This window comes from Macaca nemestrina, chromosome 11 (genome assembly GCF_043159975.1).
Source record: "Macaca nemestrina isolate mMacNem1 chromosome 11, mMacNem.hap1, whole genome shotgun sequence".
Lineage (NCBI taxonomy): Eukaryota > Metazoa > Chordata > Mammalia > Primates > Cercopithecidae > Macaca > Macaca nemestrina.
Genome location: NC_092135.1, coordinates 99,716,841 through 99,737,525, shown reverse-complemented (window position 1 = coordinate 99,737,525; position 20,685 = coordinate 99,716,841). Strand labels below are relative to the sequence as shown.

General features: G+C 39.5%; 2 protein-coding genes across 5 annotated transcripts in view; one reads left to right on the top strand and one right to left on the bottom strand.

Annotated features, from left to right (window-relative positions):
• Nucleotides 1-1,719, bottom strand: part of LOC105468092 (cyclin dependent kinase 15) — a 117,348-nt gene extending 115,629 nt beyond the window's left edge. The window contains exon 1 of the mRNA XM_024788606.2: nt 1,396-1,719. The gene's annotated coding sequence lies outside the window, so the exon portion shown is untranslated. The remainder of the gene's footprint in view (nt 1-1,395) is intronic.
• An 82-nt stretch (nt 1,720-1,801) lies between these two features.
• Nucleotides 1,802-20,685, top strand: part of LOC105468090 (alsin Rho guanine nucleotide exchange factor ALS2) — an 80,568-nt gene continuing 61,684 nt past the window's right edge. The window contains exons 1-4 of one of the 4 annotated variants that reach the window (XM_011718047.3): nt 1,810-1,978; nt 2,771-2,875; nt 14,049-14,128; nt 15,609-15,763. In XM_011718047.3, the coding sequence (XP_011716349.2) occupies nt 14,109-14,128; nt 15,609-15,763 (175 nt within the window). In that variant the 5' untranslated portion in view covers nt 1,810-1,978; nt 2,771-2,875; nt 14,049-14,108. Of the gene's footprint in view, nt 1,979-2,770; nt 2,876-14,048; nt 14,129-15,608; nt 15,764-20,685 lie in introns of those variants that run through there. The other 3 variants (XM_011718048.2, XM_071073191.1, XM_011718053.3) reach the window with 3 other exon arrangements.

Genomic DNA, 20,685 nt, shown 5'->3' with positions numbered 1-20,685 from the left:
AACTTCTGTCTCTCTAAAATGTATAAAACTAAGCTGTAACCCAACCACCTTGGGCACATGTTCTCAGGACTTCTTGAGGCTGTGTCCCAGGCCATGGTTACTCATGTTTTGATCAGAGTATATTTAACCTCTTCAAATATTTTACAAAGTTTGTCTTTTTTCATCAACAGAATAAAGTCTTTCCTTTGGGTAGATTGGAAGGATACTGAGTTCAGGTGGAGACATTAACCTGGAGAGGACAGAACACCTCTTCTAAGAAGAAAGAGGGAGAAGAAAAGGACTCCGTGAAAAGGAGCCGGGCTCGGTGCCTCGCCCTGTAATCCCAGCACCTTGGGAGGCCGAAGCGGGTGGATCACTTGAGATCAGGAGTTCGAGACCAGCCTGGCCAACATGGTGAAACCCCATCTCTACTACAAACACAAAAATTAGCCAGACGTAGTGGCGGGCACCTGTAATCCCAGCTACTCGGGAGGCTGAGGCAGGAGAATCGCTTGAACCTGGGAGGCGGAGGTTGCAGTGAGCCGAGATCGCGCCACTGCACTCCAGTCTGGGCGACAGATCAAGAGACTCCATTTAAACAAAACAAAACAAAACAAAACTGGTTGCAGGTAGGTTTTGTGGTAGTGGCTGGTGGAATTTGAGATTTAAGGAAATTCACTTCTGATGGTGAATTTCACCATCAGAAAAAAAAATCACTTTCCTCAGAGATGTAAGAAACAAAGCTTTTTATTTTTATTTTTACCAAAGCGGGTGAGTAGAGTTCAATAAGAGGTTAGAAGAGTGTGAGGGCTGGGAACAGTAGGGGAGGGGAATACGAGATAATCTGAGTAGCAATGTGTAAACGTGACTGTTTTAGGCTCAGCAATATTGCGTAGTCGTATGTGGAAGTCCCGACCGAAGTTGGACACTTTTGGTTCGCAGTGGTGCCAATTCTCAGGGGTGTGTGATTTTCTGCACCAATCCAGGAGTGAGCACGGTTGGGTGAACTGTTGCAGACTAACAGTTTTGCAGGTGGGCGAAGGATCAGGGAGGAAATTGAGTTGAGGGTGTTGGTGAGTATGATACAGGAGTTTCAGAACCTGACTACACATCTGTCGTTGATGGTCTAAATATTTGCAGGTTTACAGGTCCAGCGATGGCACAATGCCTAGCAGCAGAAGGTTTGCACCCACTGTATGACGTGAGTGGTGGCTCTGGAAAATCATAAAATCATGGGAGGACTTGGGAGTGCAGGCTAGGTGGGGTGGGACTGTGGCTGCGACAAACAGTGTTATGAAACTGCGCGGGACAAGAAAACTGATTTTACTGATTGCATATTGGGGAGTCCTACGGGAATCATTGGAGAGGCAATTCATTTTCTCCTATCCCACCCCATCTTTTGGGGTTGCAACTAACCTGTAAGTTTACACATTGAGGATACAACGGCACAACAGGGCCGCGAGGCGATGACGTCATTCGCGGGGGCGGGAACAGCGACCACCGTTAGGGTACAGTCCATAAAGGCAGTTTGAAAATATTTCAGCCTTTTTACTTGCATACTTCCGGCCCTTGCAGTTTGAGGTGGTAACAAACGACTGCTGCTCCCAACCACTCTCACCACCGCCTGTTACCATGGAAGCGCTCGGGTAGCTAGGCTTGGACGACTCTATTCTACGTCATCGTCAAAGCACATCCCAGGACTGATAGCTCCGCCCTAACCTAAGGGAGGGGCTGTGCTCCCAAGTACATAGCCTGCAGTGCCCAACGCATTCTCAGTAATTTTGTCCTCCAACAGACGCCGTCGACAGTCTCCCAAGAGCAATTCCCAGGAGCTCGGATTCCAAGAGCCCCTCCGCGCCCGCGTTTACCTTCGCTAGTCGCCCTGCAGTCCCGCCCTGTCCGGAGGCCCCGCCCTCCATGAATCAGCTGATCCCGCGGACCCACGGGGTTGCCAGGATCGCGCCGGATGCAGAGCGCCGTGCTGCCGGTGGAGCTTCAGGTGAGCGAGCGCGGGTCCCGGGTTGGCTATTGGCTAAGGAGGGCTTATCGGCTGCGACCCCTTGTATGCGGAAGACCGGGGACAGGGAGCTAGGCAGAGGCTGTGGTCGAGGCCCGAGAGCGCGCTGCGGGGGCCTGCGGAGACGGCGCCCGCATCTTCCTGGCTCTGCGTGCGATCGACTGTGCCTGCGGGTCCAGCAGCACCCGAGGCGGCCCCTGCCTCGGCCCCAGATTCTCCCACTTGCCACGGTCTCTCCCTCCCCAGACTGGGCTCCGCTGCAGTGGTCTCAGCCGCGTGAAATTCTTTTAGCCCCCCTCTTCCCGCCTCCACCCACGCTGCCTTCCAGCTATTCATTCATGAGAATTTGTTGAATGCCCACACTAGTCGCTGAGCTGATAAACTGCGGTCCGTGGCCGGGAACCCAACTGATTGTCCCTGGCGGCCTTGCCACAGGGTGCAAATCGCGTTGAAGAGTGGACGAAGGGTTGCTTGAAAAGGCGGTTACGGAGAAAGAAAATGGCTTTGATAATAAGAATTAGTAGTTTAGGCAAGTCTTTGAGCGTATCAAGTGATTTATCAAGAGGAGAAGATAAGTTATTTTGAGAAGCGAAGCCAGGAAAATAACACAGGTCCTTGACGCTGGTGTTGGTCCTCGGGTAACAGGACTGCTTTGAAGACAGGCAACAGTAGACGGGTAGAATCGTACTATTGCTTAGGGCTTTGATGGTGGAAGAGGAAAAACACTCTAGTTGAAGTGGCATATCCGAGTACCGTGCTTTCTTTCTGGTTTAGGGTGGAGAAGGAACTGACTGCTGTACTCAAATGAAGATCTTTACTCAGTTACCCTTATATTTGGCTGTACGGAATAAAATTGTGTGATATGTTTATTCTGAGCAGGTACGAAACTTCAGCAAATCTATTAGTCCCACATTTTCCCCCCATTTATCATATGATTTGGAGTGACCGCTTGACCTTTGAGTTAATGAATAATTTAAAGCAGTGAAAAATTTGTTTTTGCAGTAAACTGCAGTGTTTTGACCTTAATAACATAAACATAGTGGTTAAGATTCTAGGCTTTGCATCTGAACATGCCCAGAGTCACATCCATTAACATCTTTGACTTTGGGCAACTTATTTAATCTCTCTGCCTCAGTTCTCTTGTCTCTAAATTGGGGATAACAATGTTTTCCTGCTGACAGTACCTTTACATGTAATGGTTCATGTATCATATTTATTACAGTGCCTGTTTTATGGTAAGTATTCAATACATATTAGCTATTTTTATAATTAATTCCTCCCACTACATCATGATCCAAACGGACTCTTTTCCTAAGTGATGGGGAAGGGAACTGAATATTTTAAGGAAGTAGCTATAAAATATGATTTCAAGTTGTTCCGTAGTAATTTTGGTATTCCATAAGGACATTTTAATGTGAAAAAGATACTGACAGAATCCATACTTGGTTCGAGTTTATTAGCTTCTAAACTATGACCAGTATTGGCAGATTTAAAATTCATAATTATAGCAAGAAAACGTCAAAACTGTTTAACAGTGTTAAAATTTGAAAATGATCCAGAAAAATGAAATACCTAACAGGTAATTCTGGGAAAGAGAACAAAACTTGAGTGGCATTATGTGAGCCATTTATTTTTTAAATGTATACAATATAAACAGGAATCCCTTCTCTCCAAATTTCAGTTTTTCAGAATTTGGGCTGTCATTTGAAACACTTACTTTGGGCACTTTGACTGTTAAAGACAAAGGGTATGCTAAGAACTTCAATGAGTCTTGATGTAGTGTTTTTGTAATTAGGTGGTATCTCCTACCTTTTCATGAAAAATGTGGGTTTAAAGCAGTAGCTGCTGGGTCCATTCTAATGATAATCTCAAAAATGTGACTGACTTGTAAAAATCTACAATTATGTATTAATGTGAGACTAGGTAAAGTATGAGTTGAAAAACTAGGAAGAAAGGCAGAGTGGTGATTTTTAAGCTTGTGTAAAAGAAGGCCTGCTTTGGGTGCGTGAGGTACCTTTCTCACTCAGAGGCATGCTGTGAGGATATGTGACTTTTAAATCATTTAGCTCTTTTTATAACTTGGTGGAATTAAATCTACCACGTATTTCAAGTGTATTCGGGATATGAATTTTCCTGATAGAATTTTAACAGATTTTTGTCTCTTAACCCTTCATTGATGCCCAAACAATTTTGTTATCAGTAATAAGAAAGTACTCTGTTTTGTAGGGTGTCAGTCCTTAAGAAAATGTTAGGTAATCACCAATAAAATAGCAACAATTTCTGGCTTCTTTTTAGTATTGCATTTAATTTTCCTTTCCCTATCTCTTATTCCTCTGTATATGTGATGGTACTTTCTTTAGCTTATAACTTGTGTCTTGATGTTTGCCTGCAGGTAGCTGAACTGATTGATCCAGGTGGGTAGAGGGAAAAATATTTAAATTGGTGAGATAGTAGTTTTTGGAGCTATCGTATATTTCTTTTAAATTTGAAGAAAATTTACTGTTTTCTCAACACCTATGAGAAAAAGACTGGGGTTTGTTGGCAGAGGTTCGCTTAGCTGCTAATGAATTATGTCCAGAGAGAAGATCAGCTTTCGTCTCATTAATTCCACAAATTGATCATCTCATGTTTCCCTTAATTATCACATTTTAAATATTTTTCTTTTGAGTCATCACACAGTTCTTCAGTTCACATGGCCTCCCTGTTAGGAAGGGAGTGGTTTAGACCCAATAATAGCATTCGGGTGGGCTAACATTCACTCCAGGATTTTTTTTTTTTTTCCACAGCCTAGATTTTTGTCGAGCCAAGATCTTAAGTAACTTGGGGCAATTGCCTAAGCAAACATATAACAAGGATGATTATAGCAACTCTTTAAAAGAGCAGTAAAGTAGAGCAATCCAACTGTAAAGATTAGTAGGGAAATGGATAAACTGGTTTATTCATGCAATTCAATACTATCTTCTCATAAAAATGAATGAGCTAGATGTATACTTACCAACATATATACATCTCAAGTATGTAATACTAGATGAAAAAAGCAAAATGCTAAAGGATTTATACAGTAAGACGCATTTATGTACACTTTAAAAGCAACATAATAGCATGCATTATTTATTGATATGTGTATATCTAATGAAAGTACATAAAAGTAAATATAAAAATGTGGGAATGGGATACATTAACTTTAGAAATAGTAACTAATTCTGAGTGGAGCTTCTTCACCTCTGTTACTTATTTTTTCTTGTATTTTAAAGAAAGAGTGGATGCCAATATGAAAATATATTAATATGTGTTAAAACTGGATGATGAGTACATATATTTGTTATTTATTTTTACAGTTTTATGTATAGTTAAGATAGTTTGTGAAACTAGCACTTTAACATTTTTATTTATAATCAGGGCTGTTTCCCAATATGCTTGCTTTATTTTACTTTGTACCCTCAAATTAGGAGACTGTGGAAAAATAACTCTTCTCTCCCTGCAATAAGAAAGGAATGTGTCAGTGCAGCTCCACTGTGTAAAGCCTTTCTAAGGAGAGGAGACAGACCAATTATTTGGTCAGTTTTGCTTTGCTGTTTGTGCTCCTGGGAAAATGCTTTCTTCAGGACATGAAGCCTGCAGGGGCATTAACATTCTAGAGATGCCTGGGAAATGTAGGCATATACCAATCATGAACTCTGGAAGTATAGGGGAGCAAGTTGTATAATAAGGCCCTGAAAGGAATTTGGACATAGAGTGACTCAGATACAAAATTACTACAGATTTGTGTAGTATTAACATTAACACTTTACAAAGCTTAGCTTGGTTACATTTTACTACAATGTAGTTACCTTGAGTTTATACCTTGAGTGCAAGTATCCTAGTTATTGCTCAAAGAAAATAATTGTCTCTGTAGATATTACTAAGTAACCTGATGACAGTGTGTTAAATTGTTGACTAATGAATAAAACATTTAGTAGCTGATCCCTAATGTAACCTCAGTATCTAAACTTGTGAGTTAAACAATATTTTCATTTCTAATAAAGAATACCTGCTACTAGCACTATTGAAGTAAGTGAAACTTGTATCACCAGAGTGATATTTTTTAGTGTGTATATTTCCTGTTTGGTTATGTGGCCCCTGAATGATCCTAAGCACTAAGTGTTATCAGTTAGTAAAAGAAGTCATCATACTTTGAACTGTAAATCTAATATTGCCTTTAAAAAATTGTGGCCATTTTAATAAGAGAGTAGTTGCAAATATTAAGAGAATAAGTAGTTTGTATCAGGACTTACCAGGACATTCACTGTACCATGTAATAACAGGCACAAATAGTGGCAGTACCTGGGAATTTGAAATTCAGTTGTTACTATTATAATATTCATCACAATGCATCGTGGGATTATTATTTAATAATCCTGAAAAATGTGTTTAATAATATAGAGTGGGTACAAAAAAGAGCTAGGTGGGCATTGCTGGGAAATTATTGTACCATGTTTACACACTTTCACCCCCTCCACCGTGGATAATTTCCCGTTTAGAGGATCCTCATAACCAAGAGAGTGTAGTTTCAGTAAGTTTCAGCATGAAATTAGCAAGGCATTAAAAAAGGACTGTAAAATCTTCCTGTTTCTCATTGCACCAAAAGCTGTCTGTGTATAAGGAGAAAGGGAGAAAGGAACACTTCTCTGAGTTGTTTAACCCTTTTTAAAGTGACATGAGATAAAAGTAATTTCATTGTTAGGATATACCTTTAGCAAATTATATATGAGAGTTTCTATTAGGAGAAGACAGTTTTTTCTTTTGTATCTGATACTGAATTTTATTACAGGCACTAGAAATCAATAGCGTGGAAGTCTGTGGATTGGAACTGAAAATCAGGGGCTGTATCTTTCACTCAAGCACTCGCTTAAATGTAACCAGCTTGTTCAGAATGATTATTATGGGTACAAGAGTATACCAATGAATAAGTCGTAGTCTCTGACCTCCAGGAGCTTAAAATATATTTTGAATCAGTGACTTAGTGCATATCCTATTAGTAACAAAATTATAACTAATAAGTAGCTTTCTAGGCCAGTCTATTGAATATATCCAATGCCTTAATTTACTGAATTCCCTCACTCTGAGTCAAGATTTAAAGGCTCATTGGCTCCCATAATGGTATCAGGCAATGCTTTCTGTGCAGCAGTTAAGGCTGAGAGGTGTGGGGTTCCAAGTGGCCTTCTTGGTGGTTGGTTGGCCAAGGCTTCAGTGCAAGGCGGGTTTTCCTCAACCTTCCACAGTGGTTGGTGAAGGCTTCAGTGGCAGGGTATCCAGAAAGTAGCAGTTGTTGGTGTTGTATAGATTATTTGTAAGTCAGGTGTTTGAGTCAAAGGTTACCATAATCCACTTGTAAATGTTGACCTAGCCTCTAAAAGCAAATTATTTATTAAGCATTTACCAAGTGTAAAATACCAGACTGTTATTGTTTACTGCATTCAAAGTATAAACTCTGGTTTACTACATTGTAATAATACGTAACCAACTCAGATTTTAAAAAGGAGGTGTTAATGGCTATATGAAATTGATGGTAATTTTGTATCCAAATCTCTTGTCACTCTACTACATTGTAATAAAATGTACCCAACTCAGACTTTTAAAAGGAAGTGTTAATGGCTACATGAAATCTATGGTAATTTTGTATCCAAGTCACCGGTCACTCTATGTCTATATTCGTTCAGGGCATTATGATACAGTTTACTCCCCTATTATTTTTATTGCCTTTCTATCTGAATGTCTTGTCATTCTAATCACTGATTGACATTACTCTTATAACTACAATTATTACTGTTGTTTTGCTATTTTAAACCAGTATTTGAGACAGGAGAATAAGACTAGGAAGGCCCAGCTTTGCTAATGTAAATTAGCTTTCTTATGCCTTAAGGTACTGTGTAACTCTATAGAGAGCCATTATTCTAGTGAGAAAGAGAACATACTAGTATGGAAATTTCTTAAGGGCAGAAACTCATGTATTTACAGATATTTATTGAGTACCTGTTATACGTCAGAACTAAGCTGCTGGGATGTACTAGAGAATACGATATTTGTCACTCTGCTCTCATGGAAATTTCAGACTAGCATAGTACCTGGAACATAGTAGATGAAAAAAAAATGCATGTGGTTTCAGTGGTTGAAATTTAAGCAATTGAAAGTTATTATACTTATGACTCACAAATTTACCTTTCACCGATTTAAGCCAAAAAGACTTTATCCAGAAAATAGTTTAGTAGAGATGAATATGTAGGATCCTGCATGACTTAACTTTCTCTTTGCATTTGGGATAATAGACTCAACACATTTCTGTACCACATTTAAAGTTTTTATTTATATCCTGCCTTGTTCCCAAAAGGATTTAAAGCAGCTTACAAAAATGTATAGCAGGGTGGGATAAAATAAACAGAATGAGTAGAGCCAGGAGGGAGATTAGACTCTACAACATGCATACTGTGAAGTCCTCGTCACTCACAGGTACCATCATATGGAACCCTTATCCTCCCACCACAAAATTTAGAATTCTGCTTATATCAGTACCTGTGATCTCGCTTCTTTCAAAAACGTAGACCTTTCTTCTAATGGAAAACAAACAAACAAACAGACAGACATCCCTCCCCATGTATTCTGGATGGCATCCTCCTTCACATTGTCTAGGACTTTGGCTCTGCCCACTGTCCTCATCATCCTTCTATCCAGGATCACAGTCTTTGTCGTGCAGACATGTTCAGCTTCCTCTTGTCCCCCCAGCAAAAGAAAACCCTTCATTTTCACATTCCCCTCCAGCTACCACTCCATTTCTTTGTTTGCCATTTCAACATTTTTCAAAAGGATCACCCTTTGAAAATAAAGATATTTCCACATTGTCACCTCCCATTTATATTCAGCGTACTTCAATCTGGTTTTCAGTGCCCAAACAAACCACTGAGGTTGTGGCCATGCTCAGCAGTTACCTGTGTTGGCAAATCCAATGGACACTTTAGTTCTCCCACAAGACCCCAGCTGCCTTGACCTAATTGACATCCTCCCTGAAGTGCTTTCCTTTGTTTTCATGTGCCCATAGCAGACCACTTCTCAATCTCAGTCCTCTTTGTCCAGTCCTCATCCTATCCAACTTCCAGGCGCAGGAGCTCCTTAAAGCTTGACCCTGTGCTTTCCTTTGTCTTTCCATATACCCCAATGGCATTATCCATTGTCTTGTTTTTAAACATTATCCATATGCCCTCCCAAGTTTAGCAGCAGCTGAGATTTTTCTCTTGAATTCCGTGCTCATATATTCTAACTGCTTACTTGATATGTACTCTTGGGTTTCTCACAGACATCTTGAACTTAAAAATAAATTTTATCCTACCAGAATCTTATCTTGGCTTCAGAGTCCCATCTCCCTCACTCTTGCCCATTTCAGGAAATGGAGCCACCAACACACAGCTGTTTGAGGCAGAACCAGAGAACATTTCTGATACCTCCTTCTCCTTGATCCCCCACCTTTGTCTAATCACCGAGTACTAGTTGCTCTGCCTCCAGAGCATCTCTCATTTATTCACCTCTTCTTCACCAAATTAGCAGCATTGTATGAAACTTAAGAATCCAGGCTTCCTTCCTCCATTGAAAAGATGAGTCGACTGAGTATTTGCAGGCTGGATATTCCTTGCAAAAAATCATTTTGGTGCTCCATGAGTGTTCACCATAAAATTGGCTTAAAACTTTTGAAACAAATGTAAATCATCGTCATTAAAATAGATCATTGGCCAGTCGCATTGGCTCACACTTGTAATCCCACCACTTTGGGAGGCTAAGGTGGGCAGATCACAAGGTCAGGAGTTCAAGACCATCTGGGCAACATAGTGAAACCCCGTCTCTACTAAAAATACAAAAAATTATCCAAGTGTGGTGGTGTGCGCCACCAGCTACTCGGGAGACTGAGGCAGGAGAATCATGTGAACCCCAGAGGCGAAGGTTGCAGTGAGCTGAGATCGCGCCATTGCACTCCAGCCTGGGCGACAGTGCAAGACTGTCTCAAAAATGAAGAAGAAACAAAAAAACAAAACAAAACAAAAAAAGCATGAAAGCATCAGTGGACTGTCCCACTGGAAGCAATGCAACTCTCCAGTGTACTCTCTAAAATGAAATAAATGTTCAAAGTACATAAAAGAAACCAAGTTAAGTTTAAAATAGTTAATAAATGTTCAAAGTACATAAAAGAAACCAAGTTAAGTATAAAATAGTTAAAAGTTTTGAGACTTCTACTAAAAAATGATAGTAGTTGTTTTTGAATATAGATTCCTGGTCCTTTATTCAAAACCCTTGGGGCAAGATGCATTTTGGAATTCAGATTTATGTTTTGTTCTTTAGAATAAGATGCATAAGCCATATATTATATAACACTTCCTATAGGATCTGTAGTGCTGCCTTATTATATTCATATTGATATTTCTACAACACAATGTATGAATATTCACACTAAAGGGATAAAAGTGATAAATAACCTCGTATTAGTTCAGGTCAGATTTTGCTGTCAGATGAATTCAGGTCAGATTAGATTTTGCCACCAAAGGCATTATTGAAAAAACTTAATTTTCAGAGCTATAGATTTCTGGTTAAGGTATTGTAGACCTGTAGATGGTTGTAGCTCATCTTTCTAACAATAGTTGGGACATCTAGACTAGATTTTTGTTGTTGTTGTTGTTAAGGGCACTTCCAGGACATGGTGTTAAAATGATATCCTTGGCTTATACAAGACAACTTATTTCTCTGTTAGATGTGACAGAAGGGTGTGTATCCAGTGGAGTCTAAAAGTGGCATCAGTTTATTGAGAAGCCAGGTTTGCTCTTTGTTTAAAGGGCCACCTGGGGTTTAATTACTTTACATATCACTGTGAAGGAGATGATAATTTGAAGGATAGAGTGGTATACTTTAAAGTGGATCTAGCTGTGTCCTGTGGCTCAGAAGGCTGATGTCTGGTTTGCTCATTTTATGGAGATGCCATTTATCTGTAGGGAAGCCACGCAAGGTAAGAGAGGGTCCCACAGTAAATGCTGTTTATGCAGCATCACATGGCTTCTTTATCAGAGCTGGTTAACAGGTCTATGCAGGAAAGTTACTGTAACAGAAGAAAAGCAGCAGAGTATAAGGATCTTGCCCCTCTTAAAGAATGTAGAGACCTTAAAGCTCCTCTGGAAGAAATATCCCCAGAGGAAGTCTTATGATTAGGCAATTTTATAAAAACTTAAAATATTAAAGCAATGAAACAACATACAGAAATTTGAATGCTATTTGACTGGTTGAGGTGAGTCTTAATAGATTTCCTGGAGAGACAATCATAAAAATATTAGAAAGACAAAAGTTTTTCATTTACTTTCTTTTCCTGGATGGATACATAATTGAGAAAGAATGTTAGATTAAATAGAGTTGGTAAATACCACCCTTACTTAAGTATGTGAGGATAAAACTTTAATAACATAAGCTCCCTACATTTAGTTGCAATATTCCTTTTTAGTTATGTTTCCTCAGCAATCAGTTTTCTTTTCTTCATTGCCCTGTTTGAGTTTCAGGCAGACATATCTTGTTGGAAGATGTCAAACATATTAAACACCATTAAAACAAAATGAGATAGGGGCTGGGCATGGTGGCTTAAGGTGGCTCATGCCTGTAATCCCAGCACTTTGGGAGGCCAAGGCAGGTGGATCACCTGAGGTCAGGAGTTCGAGACCAGCCTGGCCAACATGGTGAAATTCTGTCTCTACTAAAAATATAAAAATTAGCCGGGTGTAATGGCAGGTGCCTGTAATCCCAGCTACTTGGGAGGCTGTGGCAGGAGAATTGCTTGAACATGGGAGGTGGAGGTTGCAGTGAGCTGAGATCGCGCCATTGCACTCCAGCCTGGGTGACAAGAGCGAAACTCCGTCTTATTAAAAAAAAAAAAAGAGAGAGAGAGAGAGATCTGTAAATACTGATATAAAAAGATGTCTATGAAATAGTATGTTAGTTTTCTACTGCAGCTGCAACAAATTGTTGCGAACTTAGTGGCTTAAAATAACACAAATATATTACCTTCAAGTTCTGTAGGCTGAAAGTCTGACACAGGTCTTGTAGCCTAAAGTCAAGGTGTCTGCATGGCTGCTTTTTTCTGGACACTCTAGGAAAGAATCATTTTCCTTGCCTTTTCAGCTGCTACCTGTCACCGCATTCCTTGGCTCATGGCTGCCTTCTCCCATGTTCAGTCAGCAGTGTAGCATCACCTCTGACCCTGCCTCCATCATCATGTCTCTTTGATTCTCCTCCTGCCTCCCTCTTGCAGTTTTAAGGATGTTTATGGTTACATTGGGTCCACCTGGATAACCAGGATAATCTTTCTATCTGAAGGAGAGTTGATTAGTATCATGCAAGCTAACAGAGTCACAAGTTCTGGGCATTAGGACCTGGACACCTTTGGAGACCATTATTTGGCCTGCCCTATATGTAAGTAAGAAAAGAAAGTTGTAAAAACAGTTTGTAGAGTTTTAATTCCATTTAGGTTAAAAAAATGAGTGGTGGTGATAAATAATATTGAGTAAGGTATAACCAACTTTAAGAAAACTGTACTAAAAAATCTGGCACTAAAAGAGAATAAAGGTTGACTTGATTCATTTTATCAAAAAATTCTCGACATTTTTGATTGTTAGTCAGTAGGACAAAATTCCGTTTACATATAGTGTGCCAGTTGTGTGAAGTAAGGTGTGCTTGTGTGCTTCCACATCCTCATAGAATAATTCTCTGGCTTCCGCTACATATTGTTGAAATTTAATCAAGGGCATAGTAACTCCATGATCTGTGATAGATACGCACAGATTAGATCTGGTGGCAGAATTTCTCTGTACACCATGAACTGTGCATTTTACAAAAGGCTAATTACTATCATGGACAAAGCATAGTAGCACTTAATTGTATTTATTAAATGAATAGCATTTATTAAATTTATTCAGATATATCTCTTGTTAACATAGTATCCGTCTTCCAACTTTGAATGATTCATAATCTTTCTAAAATAAGCATTAGGTAGAAAGTAATTTTCTTCAGATGTACAGATGGGAAATGGTAAGAATTCACAGGCAACCTGGAGGAAACAGATGGACCGTAGATCACTCCTGCCAGTATGGGCTGTTTCCAGAACACAGTGACCATTCCATATCCTTTTGCAGAAAAACCACAAATTTGGCCCCAATATTTTTATGGTTTACACAAATAAGACCTAAGTGCTTTTGTTTTCATGTGTTTTGTTACCCTTACAAATGTGGTTTTTTGAGTTGAAATGCACTCAGCATTTCTGTTTATTTTTCTATCTCTTATTTTATTAAATATTGAGTTTCTAAACTGATGGGTTATGATATTTGTAACCATGATTTTCATGTAGCTATTTTCTATTAAAGGTGGATTTTAAAACAGCTGATTTAAAGTTCAGACTTCTTTCTTTCAAGCGTTTGAGTTACGAGGCATGTTGGTCTGAATTGAAAGGTGATTTGGGGAAAATGTTCCTCCTTCCAATAAGTGGAAAACTTCCTATTTTAATGACATAATTTTTTGTGCATTACTGAAAAGTATAAATTAAAACTACTTGAATCAGATACATTACTGAAGAGATTTTAGAAAATCTGAGTTAATTGGTATTTAAGTCTTCATGCTTTCCAGATACAGCATTTAAAAAGTAATCTTAATGTATATGTACTTTTTGTACTTAACATATTGATTTTCAGATTGAACTTTTTTCTTTATAATAAAAAACAAAATCTATTGCCTGAAAGAGTACAGCTTAATTGTGGGTAGTCTTTTCCTTTGACATTACATTTGACAGTCAACGGGCATTTTTATAAGTTTAGTGGGCAGGCTCAGCCTATGTTTGACTTTGGCAGGCAAGATATGAAATAGTTTAAATAGTTTTACTGCATATTTATTTCCTAGTGAATGTGCACTTGTTAGAGGGCTTTTTTTTTTTTTTTTTTTTTTTAATGTCTGAAGGGGTAAAATATTCTTTTACTGCTCTTTTCCTTACTTGTATTGTACTGTTTAGGTCTTGATAGACTTTCTGTAAAGAAGGAATGATTTGGTGATGGAGTGTTCCCACTGACCGATGGACTCAAAGAAGAGAAGGTAAAACCATTTCTTCCTTTTCTCTTATCCTCCTAGGAAAACATAGCAAACAGCTTCACATATGTGTAGCTTCTCTTTGTTTTAATTTTCTTGTTGATGGTTGTTAAGTGGGAATAGTGACATTTGTAGTTAGTTGATTGGTAAAGATAAAACAAATTTTAAAGAAGGCTAGTTAGTTGTAAGCTTTGTAAGAAGCACTAAATGTCTTCATTTAATCATTTTAAAGTGCTTGTAGCCATTTTTCCCTCACAAATAATTTCAGGTTTTTAGAAGTAGCCTTGCTAATCTTAATCATCTTCCATCCTTAAAGAACTAGTTATGGAAGATATCTAAAAGGAAGGTTAAATGTATAGTGTTCCTCCTATAGAACCATGGTTATGTCCAGTTATCATTTAAGGGAATATTATATAGCAAACGTAGAGAAATTCCTAGCTATTCAAAAGAGTTTCTGTGCCTCATTAAAATTTTGGCATCAGTGTTCTAGAAAAAAGAAACTGAAAAAATGTATTACCAGTGGTGGCACATATCTTAACACGGCCTTTTCTTAGAAGAGGGCAGTTAGGATATGGTCATTACTGTGCAGCTGTGTGTTTTGTATTCTTTAAACCAAAATCATCAGATGTGTAGGATTCTTTAGCTAGAACTTGAACAAAGCATGAAGGATTTTACTGATATCTATTACAAACTTGATTCCTAAAAGTTTAAATAGCAATTCTACACTTAAACTCAACATAAAGTGAAATGAATTCCTGTATCTCATATTGTTCTCATCAAGTACTTTTTACTTACTATAAAATTTTATGATAAGACTTCAACTTGGGCATGTTGTAGCTTTAATATCTAAACAAGGAGTGAATATATTGAGAAGTTAGAATCTTGGAATTTTATGCTACCAAATGCTAAAACTTCTAAAAATAGCCCAAGTTTTGTTTGCTTCTTAGATGGAGAAAAGTAATTTGTGGGTTTAGAGTGTCCTTCAGTCTTTTTTTTTTTTTTGAGACGGAGTCTCGCTCTGTCATCCAGGCTGGAGTGCAGTGGCACGATCTTGGCTCACTGCAGCCTCCGCCTCCCGGGTTCAAGCGCTTCTCCTGCCTTAGCCTCCTGAGTAGCTGGGACTATAGGCACATGCCACCATGCCCGGCTAATTTTTTTTAATTTTATTTTTACTAGAGATGGGGTTTCACCATAGTAGCCAGGCTGGTCTTGAGCTCCTGACCTTGTGATCTGCCTGCCTTGGCCTCCCAAAGTGCTGGATTACAGGTGTGAGCGACCATGTCCCACATCCTTTAGTCTTTTACATAAATAGTTGTTTTACTTTGGCTCCTATGAGCATAACCAAAGCATAAAATAGGTGCTAATTCAGCTATCTGACCCAGTCATCCATGTGCTAGTAAAAGGTACAATCATGAAAAGTATTAAGAACAAAGGATACCGTTCTGAATTGTAGAAACAATTAAGCTATGTTTCTTGATGTTTGTAGCTCAACAGAGGCAGAAGGATCCAAAGAAAGAGGCCTGGTCCATATCTGGCAGGCAGGATCCTTTCCCATAACTCCAGAGAGATTGCCAGGCTGGGGAGGAAAGACTGTTTTGCAGGCAGCCCTCGGAGTGAAACATGGAGTTCTTCTGACTGAAGGTAATTAAGAGAATGGCTTAACAAATACGAACTGCAATGCTAACAAATGCCTGAATGTGGAAAGTCAGGTATGGGAATAATTGGATACTAGGGGTTCTTTTTTTTATTTTTTTGAGACGGAGTTTTGCTCTTGTCGCCCAGGCTGGAGTACAACGGCGCGATCTCGGCTCACCGCAACCTCTGCCTCCCAGGTTCAAGCGATTCTCCTGCCTCAGCCTCCCAAGTAGCTGGGGTTACACGGGCCCACCACCACACCTAGCTATTTTTTTTTTTTTTTTGAGTCGGAGTCTCGTTCTGTCACCCAGGCTGGAGTGCAGTGGCACAATCTCGGCTCACTGCAAGCTCTGCCTCCCAGGTTCACGCCATTCTCCTACCTCAGCCTCCCAAGTAGCTAGGACTGCAGGCGCCCGCCACCACACCTAATTTTTTTTTTTTGTATTTTTAGTGGCGATGGGGTTTCACCATGTTGGCCAGGCTGGTCTTGAACTCCTGACCTCAGGTGATCCACCTGCCTCGACCTCCGAAAGTTCTGGAATTACAGGGATGAACTACTGCGCCTGGCCTAGGGTTTCTTAATGAACTGATTCTGTTTTCAAGATATATTCTTACTCCCTTATCAGAAATCAGATTAGTTTTTAAATTTAAAATATACCGTTAACTAGAATAAACGGGAGAACTATAGTTTTAAAATTTTATAGTAATAAATAAATGAAAAATTAACTTTTAAAAGGTCACCTATTCAGAGACTCTTTTGCTATAACTTTTGTTCATTAAGTCTATCAGAATAATAATGCTAATAATAGCTAATGTTTGTTAAGCAGTTGTGTGCCAGATACTATACTAAGCCCTTTCCATGTGTTATCTCACTGAATCTGCACTACTACCTTGTGAGGTGGCTTCTATTATTATTCACAGATAAGGAAACTGAAAGTCAGGGAGATTACATTTTCCCAAGCACACACAGCTATTGAAGTGTCAGAGTCAGGACTGGAACTCAGTCTGATTTCAAAGCTGGCTTTTAAAGCCACTTGGCTAAACTTTCGCAGTATAATTTTTTTTTTTCAGACATAAATAGCAATTCACAAGACATATTATAAAATCTACGAGTCTATTACAGAAACGTGCTATAATTTTAGAGTTACCTTTAATCTTAATGGTGCTTTATCAACTCAATCTTGGCAGATTTGATTTGGGCACCGATTGCCATCTACTTCACTAATTTATACATTTCTGCTGTGCAAGCATTTATTGAGATATTAAATAATGATTTGGTATTTTCTTTCTAGGAACTAAAGGAAGACAAATTCTAGGAAACAAGGATTAAGTCTGGTCCTGGTGGTTGTATGGGATAAACATGGATTTCTTTTTAGTTTGTCTTATATCAGTTTTATTATAATGTTATTATATGATTCAGGACTTTAAAAACAATCTTACTTTAAAAATGTGAACTAGATTCAATACCTGTCCTGTGAAATTTAAAATATGTAGTTCTCAAGCAAATATAAGTGGAATTCTATTGTTTTCAATAATATATTTGGAATATTTTCATTAAGATAGTGAAACCGGCTGGGCACAATTGCCCACACCTGTAATCCCAACACTTTGGGAGGCCAAGGCAGAAGGATCCCTTGAGCCCAGGGGCTCAAGATCAGCCTGGGCAACATAGGGAGACCGTGTCTCTACAGGAAATATTTTAAAAATAAGCCAGGCATGGAGGCACACACCTGTAGTTCCAGATACTTCAGAGTCTGAGGCAGGAGGATAGCTTGAGTCTGGGAGATCAAAGCTGCATGCAGTGAACTGTGATTATGCCACTGCACTCTAGCCTAGGTGACAAAGTAAGATCCTATCTCAAAAAAAAAAGTTACTCAACTATAAACATGGTATCTTTAGAATCATACCTTCAAGGCTAGGACAACTGAAGGAAAACTTTTCAAAAATATTTACATAGCCTATCATTGTTTAAGCAGTGTCCTGGTATTAAGTGTCACAGTTACCAAAAAAAACATCTAATACAAGCGTGTGTTTGAAATTGCATACAGATCTCCAGTGCTATCTTTTTCAGCTGAGGAAATGGTTGAGTGCTAGAAATTTTCAAGGTTCTTCATCTCTGTTAAATATGACCATTAGCTCATAATTCATGAAGATACTTCATTGATTCACTTTTTTTTTTTTTTTTTTTTTGAGACGGAGTCTTGCTCTGTTGCCCTGGCTGGAGTGCGGTGGCACAATCTCGGCTCACTGCAACCTCTGCCTCCCAGGTTTAAGCGATTCTTCTGCCTCAGCCTCCTGAGCAGCTGGGGCTACAGGCGAGCGCCAGCATGCCCAGCTAATTTTTTTTTTGTATTTTTAGTAGAGACGGGGTTTCACCATATTGACCAGGCTGGTCTGAAACTCCTGACCTTGTGATTCGCCTGCCTCGGCCTCCCAAAGTGCTGGGATTACAGGCATGAGCCACCGCGCCTGGCCTGTTTCACTATTTTTTATATGCTCCAGTTTTTGGTTTTTGTTTTTTTAAGGAGGGGAATCTGAATATCCGTTTGTTTGCAGTGTTGCTCTTTCTAGTGCAATAATGTTAATTGAAAGACTTGGTGAGCTTTTTCAAGTATATTGTTGTATTAGGAAACAAAGTTTAAAAGAACTTAACCAGTGAGCTTATTTTCTCATCTTGATCCAGACTCTACGTTTCCTAATAAATGTACATATCTTCCCTCTAGCCACTATTGAGTCCTTACTTATATAGATGTGATGAGTTAACTTGAGTGTATACGTGACCATGTATAATAGGTCAGAGATAAAGTTTGCATGTTTTCATCATCAACTCAATTGCTGCCTTATGAGAAAAAAATAATGCTTATTTCTTCATTAATTAAAAAAAAATCATAAGTCTCTGGTCATATGGAAAAGAAAGGATAGTGGGCTTGGTTCAGTATTTTTCAAAACCCATAGCCAAGTCTTTGTTTCACTGAATTTTTAGCCAGCGTAGATTATGTGCACCTGCTCCCAAATTCCCACAATACTACAGTAAAATTAAGACTTGGTAGCATACCTGGATATACATAAGTTATTTATATACCCAACTCACTGGTGTCTTCATTAATTCTAAAGCTAGCTGGTTATTCTGCTGACAGGTTCATTTGCTTTTTTGCTTTGTTCTGTTATGATTTGCTTTTTATTTTAAATATTTTTTAGGCTTAATTCACTTTATTTTTCTTGTATAAAAACCCTGTGTTGTAGCCACAGCTGGAGCCTGGGTCCTCTGCCCAGAGACTCTGGTGTGGGTCTTGACAAGGTGGCCAGTGAATTCCTGAGAGGGAGACTTGGTGAATACAGTCTCCTTCCAGAGGTTGGGGGCCAGTTAGCTGTAGGTCTTGGAGATGGCATCATAGGTGGGCTTGGTGAAGTTGGCCAGGGTGGCAGTGCAGACCCTGGCTGAGGAGTAGCAGTCATTGATACTGGCCATCATCAGCAGCTTCTTGGGCACCAGGGCTAGGAGGATGCCAGTGCCTCTGGGTGCAGGGATGAGAGGCGCACCAGCACAGAACCACAGCAGCCTGTCACCTTGTAAGGGACCACATGGTGCTTGCTGATCTTGTTCCCCCAGTAGCATCTATGCACAGGGACAGTGGAGAGCTTGGCCAGGATGATAGTCCCTTGGATGGCAGTGGCCACCTCCTTGGAGCAAGTGGCCATTGTAGTCCCCAGTGGCAACAAACACCTGGAACCTGGTGTGTTGGCCGGTGCATGTCTGCTTCTGCACCGGCGTAACCTTCAAAACCTCATCCTTGAGAGAGGTCCCCAGGAAAAAGTCAATGATCTCAGACTCCTTGATGGGCAGGGAGAAGAGATAGATTTCCACCAGGGACTTGATCTTCATGTCCTTGACCAGGCAGCGCAGCTTAGGGGTGGGTGTCCATTCCTTATCCTCGGCCTTGCCTCTTTGAGCTCTGTGGCCCTGACCCTGGCCCCAGATGCTGCTGCCCAAGCCTCCAAGGAAGTCGCTGTGGTTCCCCATCCCAGGTTCCCTGAGGCCTCCAGGCCCTCCCGCTGCACTGGCATCATCTGCCATTTGATGTTTTTTTTTGGAGAAGAAGCTGATTTGCTTTTTAAACAAATCTCACCTCAGAAAGACTAGCTAGTATCTAGTACAAAAAGTCCAGGTGAGCATCCCACATTAAAAAATCTGACATCTAAAATGATCCAAAATCCAGAACTTTCTGAGCACTGATGTGATGATGCTCAAAGGAAATGCTCATTGGAACATTTCAGATTTGGGATGCTCAGTCAGTAAGTATAAGGCAAATATTCCAAAACCTGGACCTGAAATCCAAAATCCCTCTGCTCCCAAGCGTTTTGGATAAATGATACTCAACCTGTATATTTATGTAACATCTCAAAACTGTACATAACGTGCCGTACAATGTGAAGACAACCATGTCTTGTTAAGAACTGGTGCTTTCTGTACAGCCTAGAGGCATGAAATTAATTTCTTAGTTTTGGCCAAAATGAATCTCTAATATTTTTAAGCCATTGCATAATTTTCTGCTGTTCCAACTTGTTTACTAGTAATGACTTGTAGATATTAGTGAATGTGTCTGTTTTGTCTTAGTTTTTGCTTATTTTATTTTAACATCATTGTTTATTTTGCCTTTGAACACTTGGAATCTGCTTCTGTAATAGCCTGTGATGGTGGCCATTACTAGTGGATTGATGTGAGGAGTTTGTAGGATGAGGCTGAAGGAAAGGAGTAGCCTCCTACAATTTGTAGAAATTCTCACCATAGTGCAGAATATTAAAATGAGTCATTTTTGAAAAGATGAATTAATGTTAAATACTGTGTGCTTGAACCAGATTTCTACAACTGCTTTGGAAAATTTAAAAAGAAAGTCCAATTTGGTTAAATCTAGAGGGCACTAAAAGTT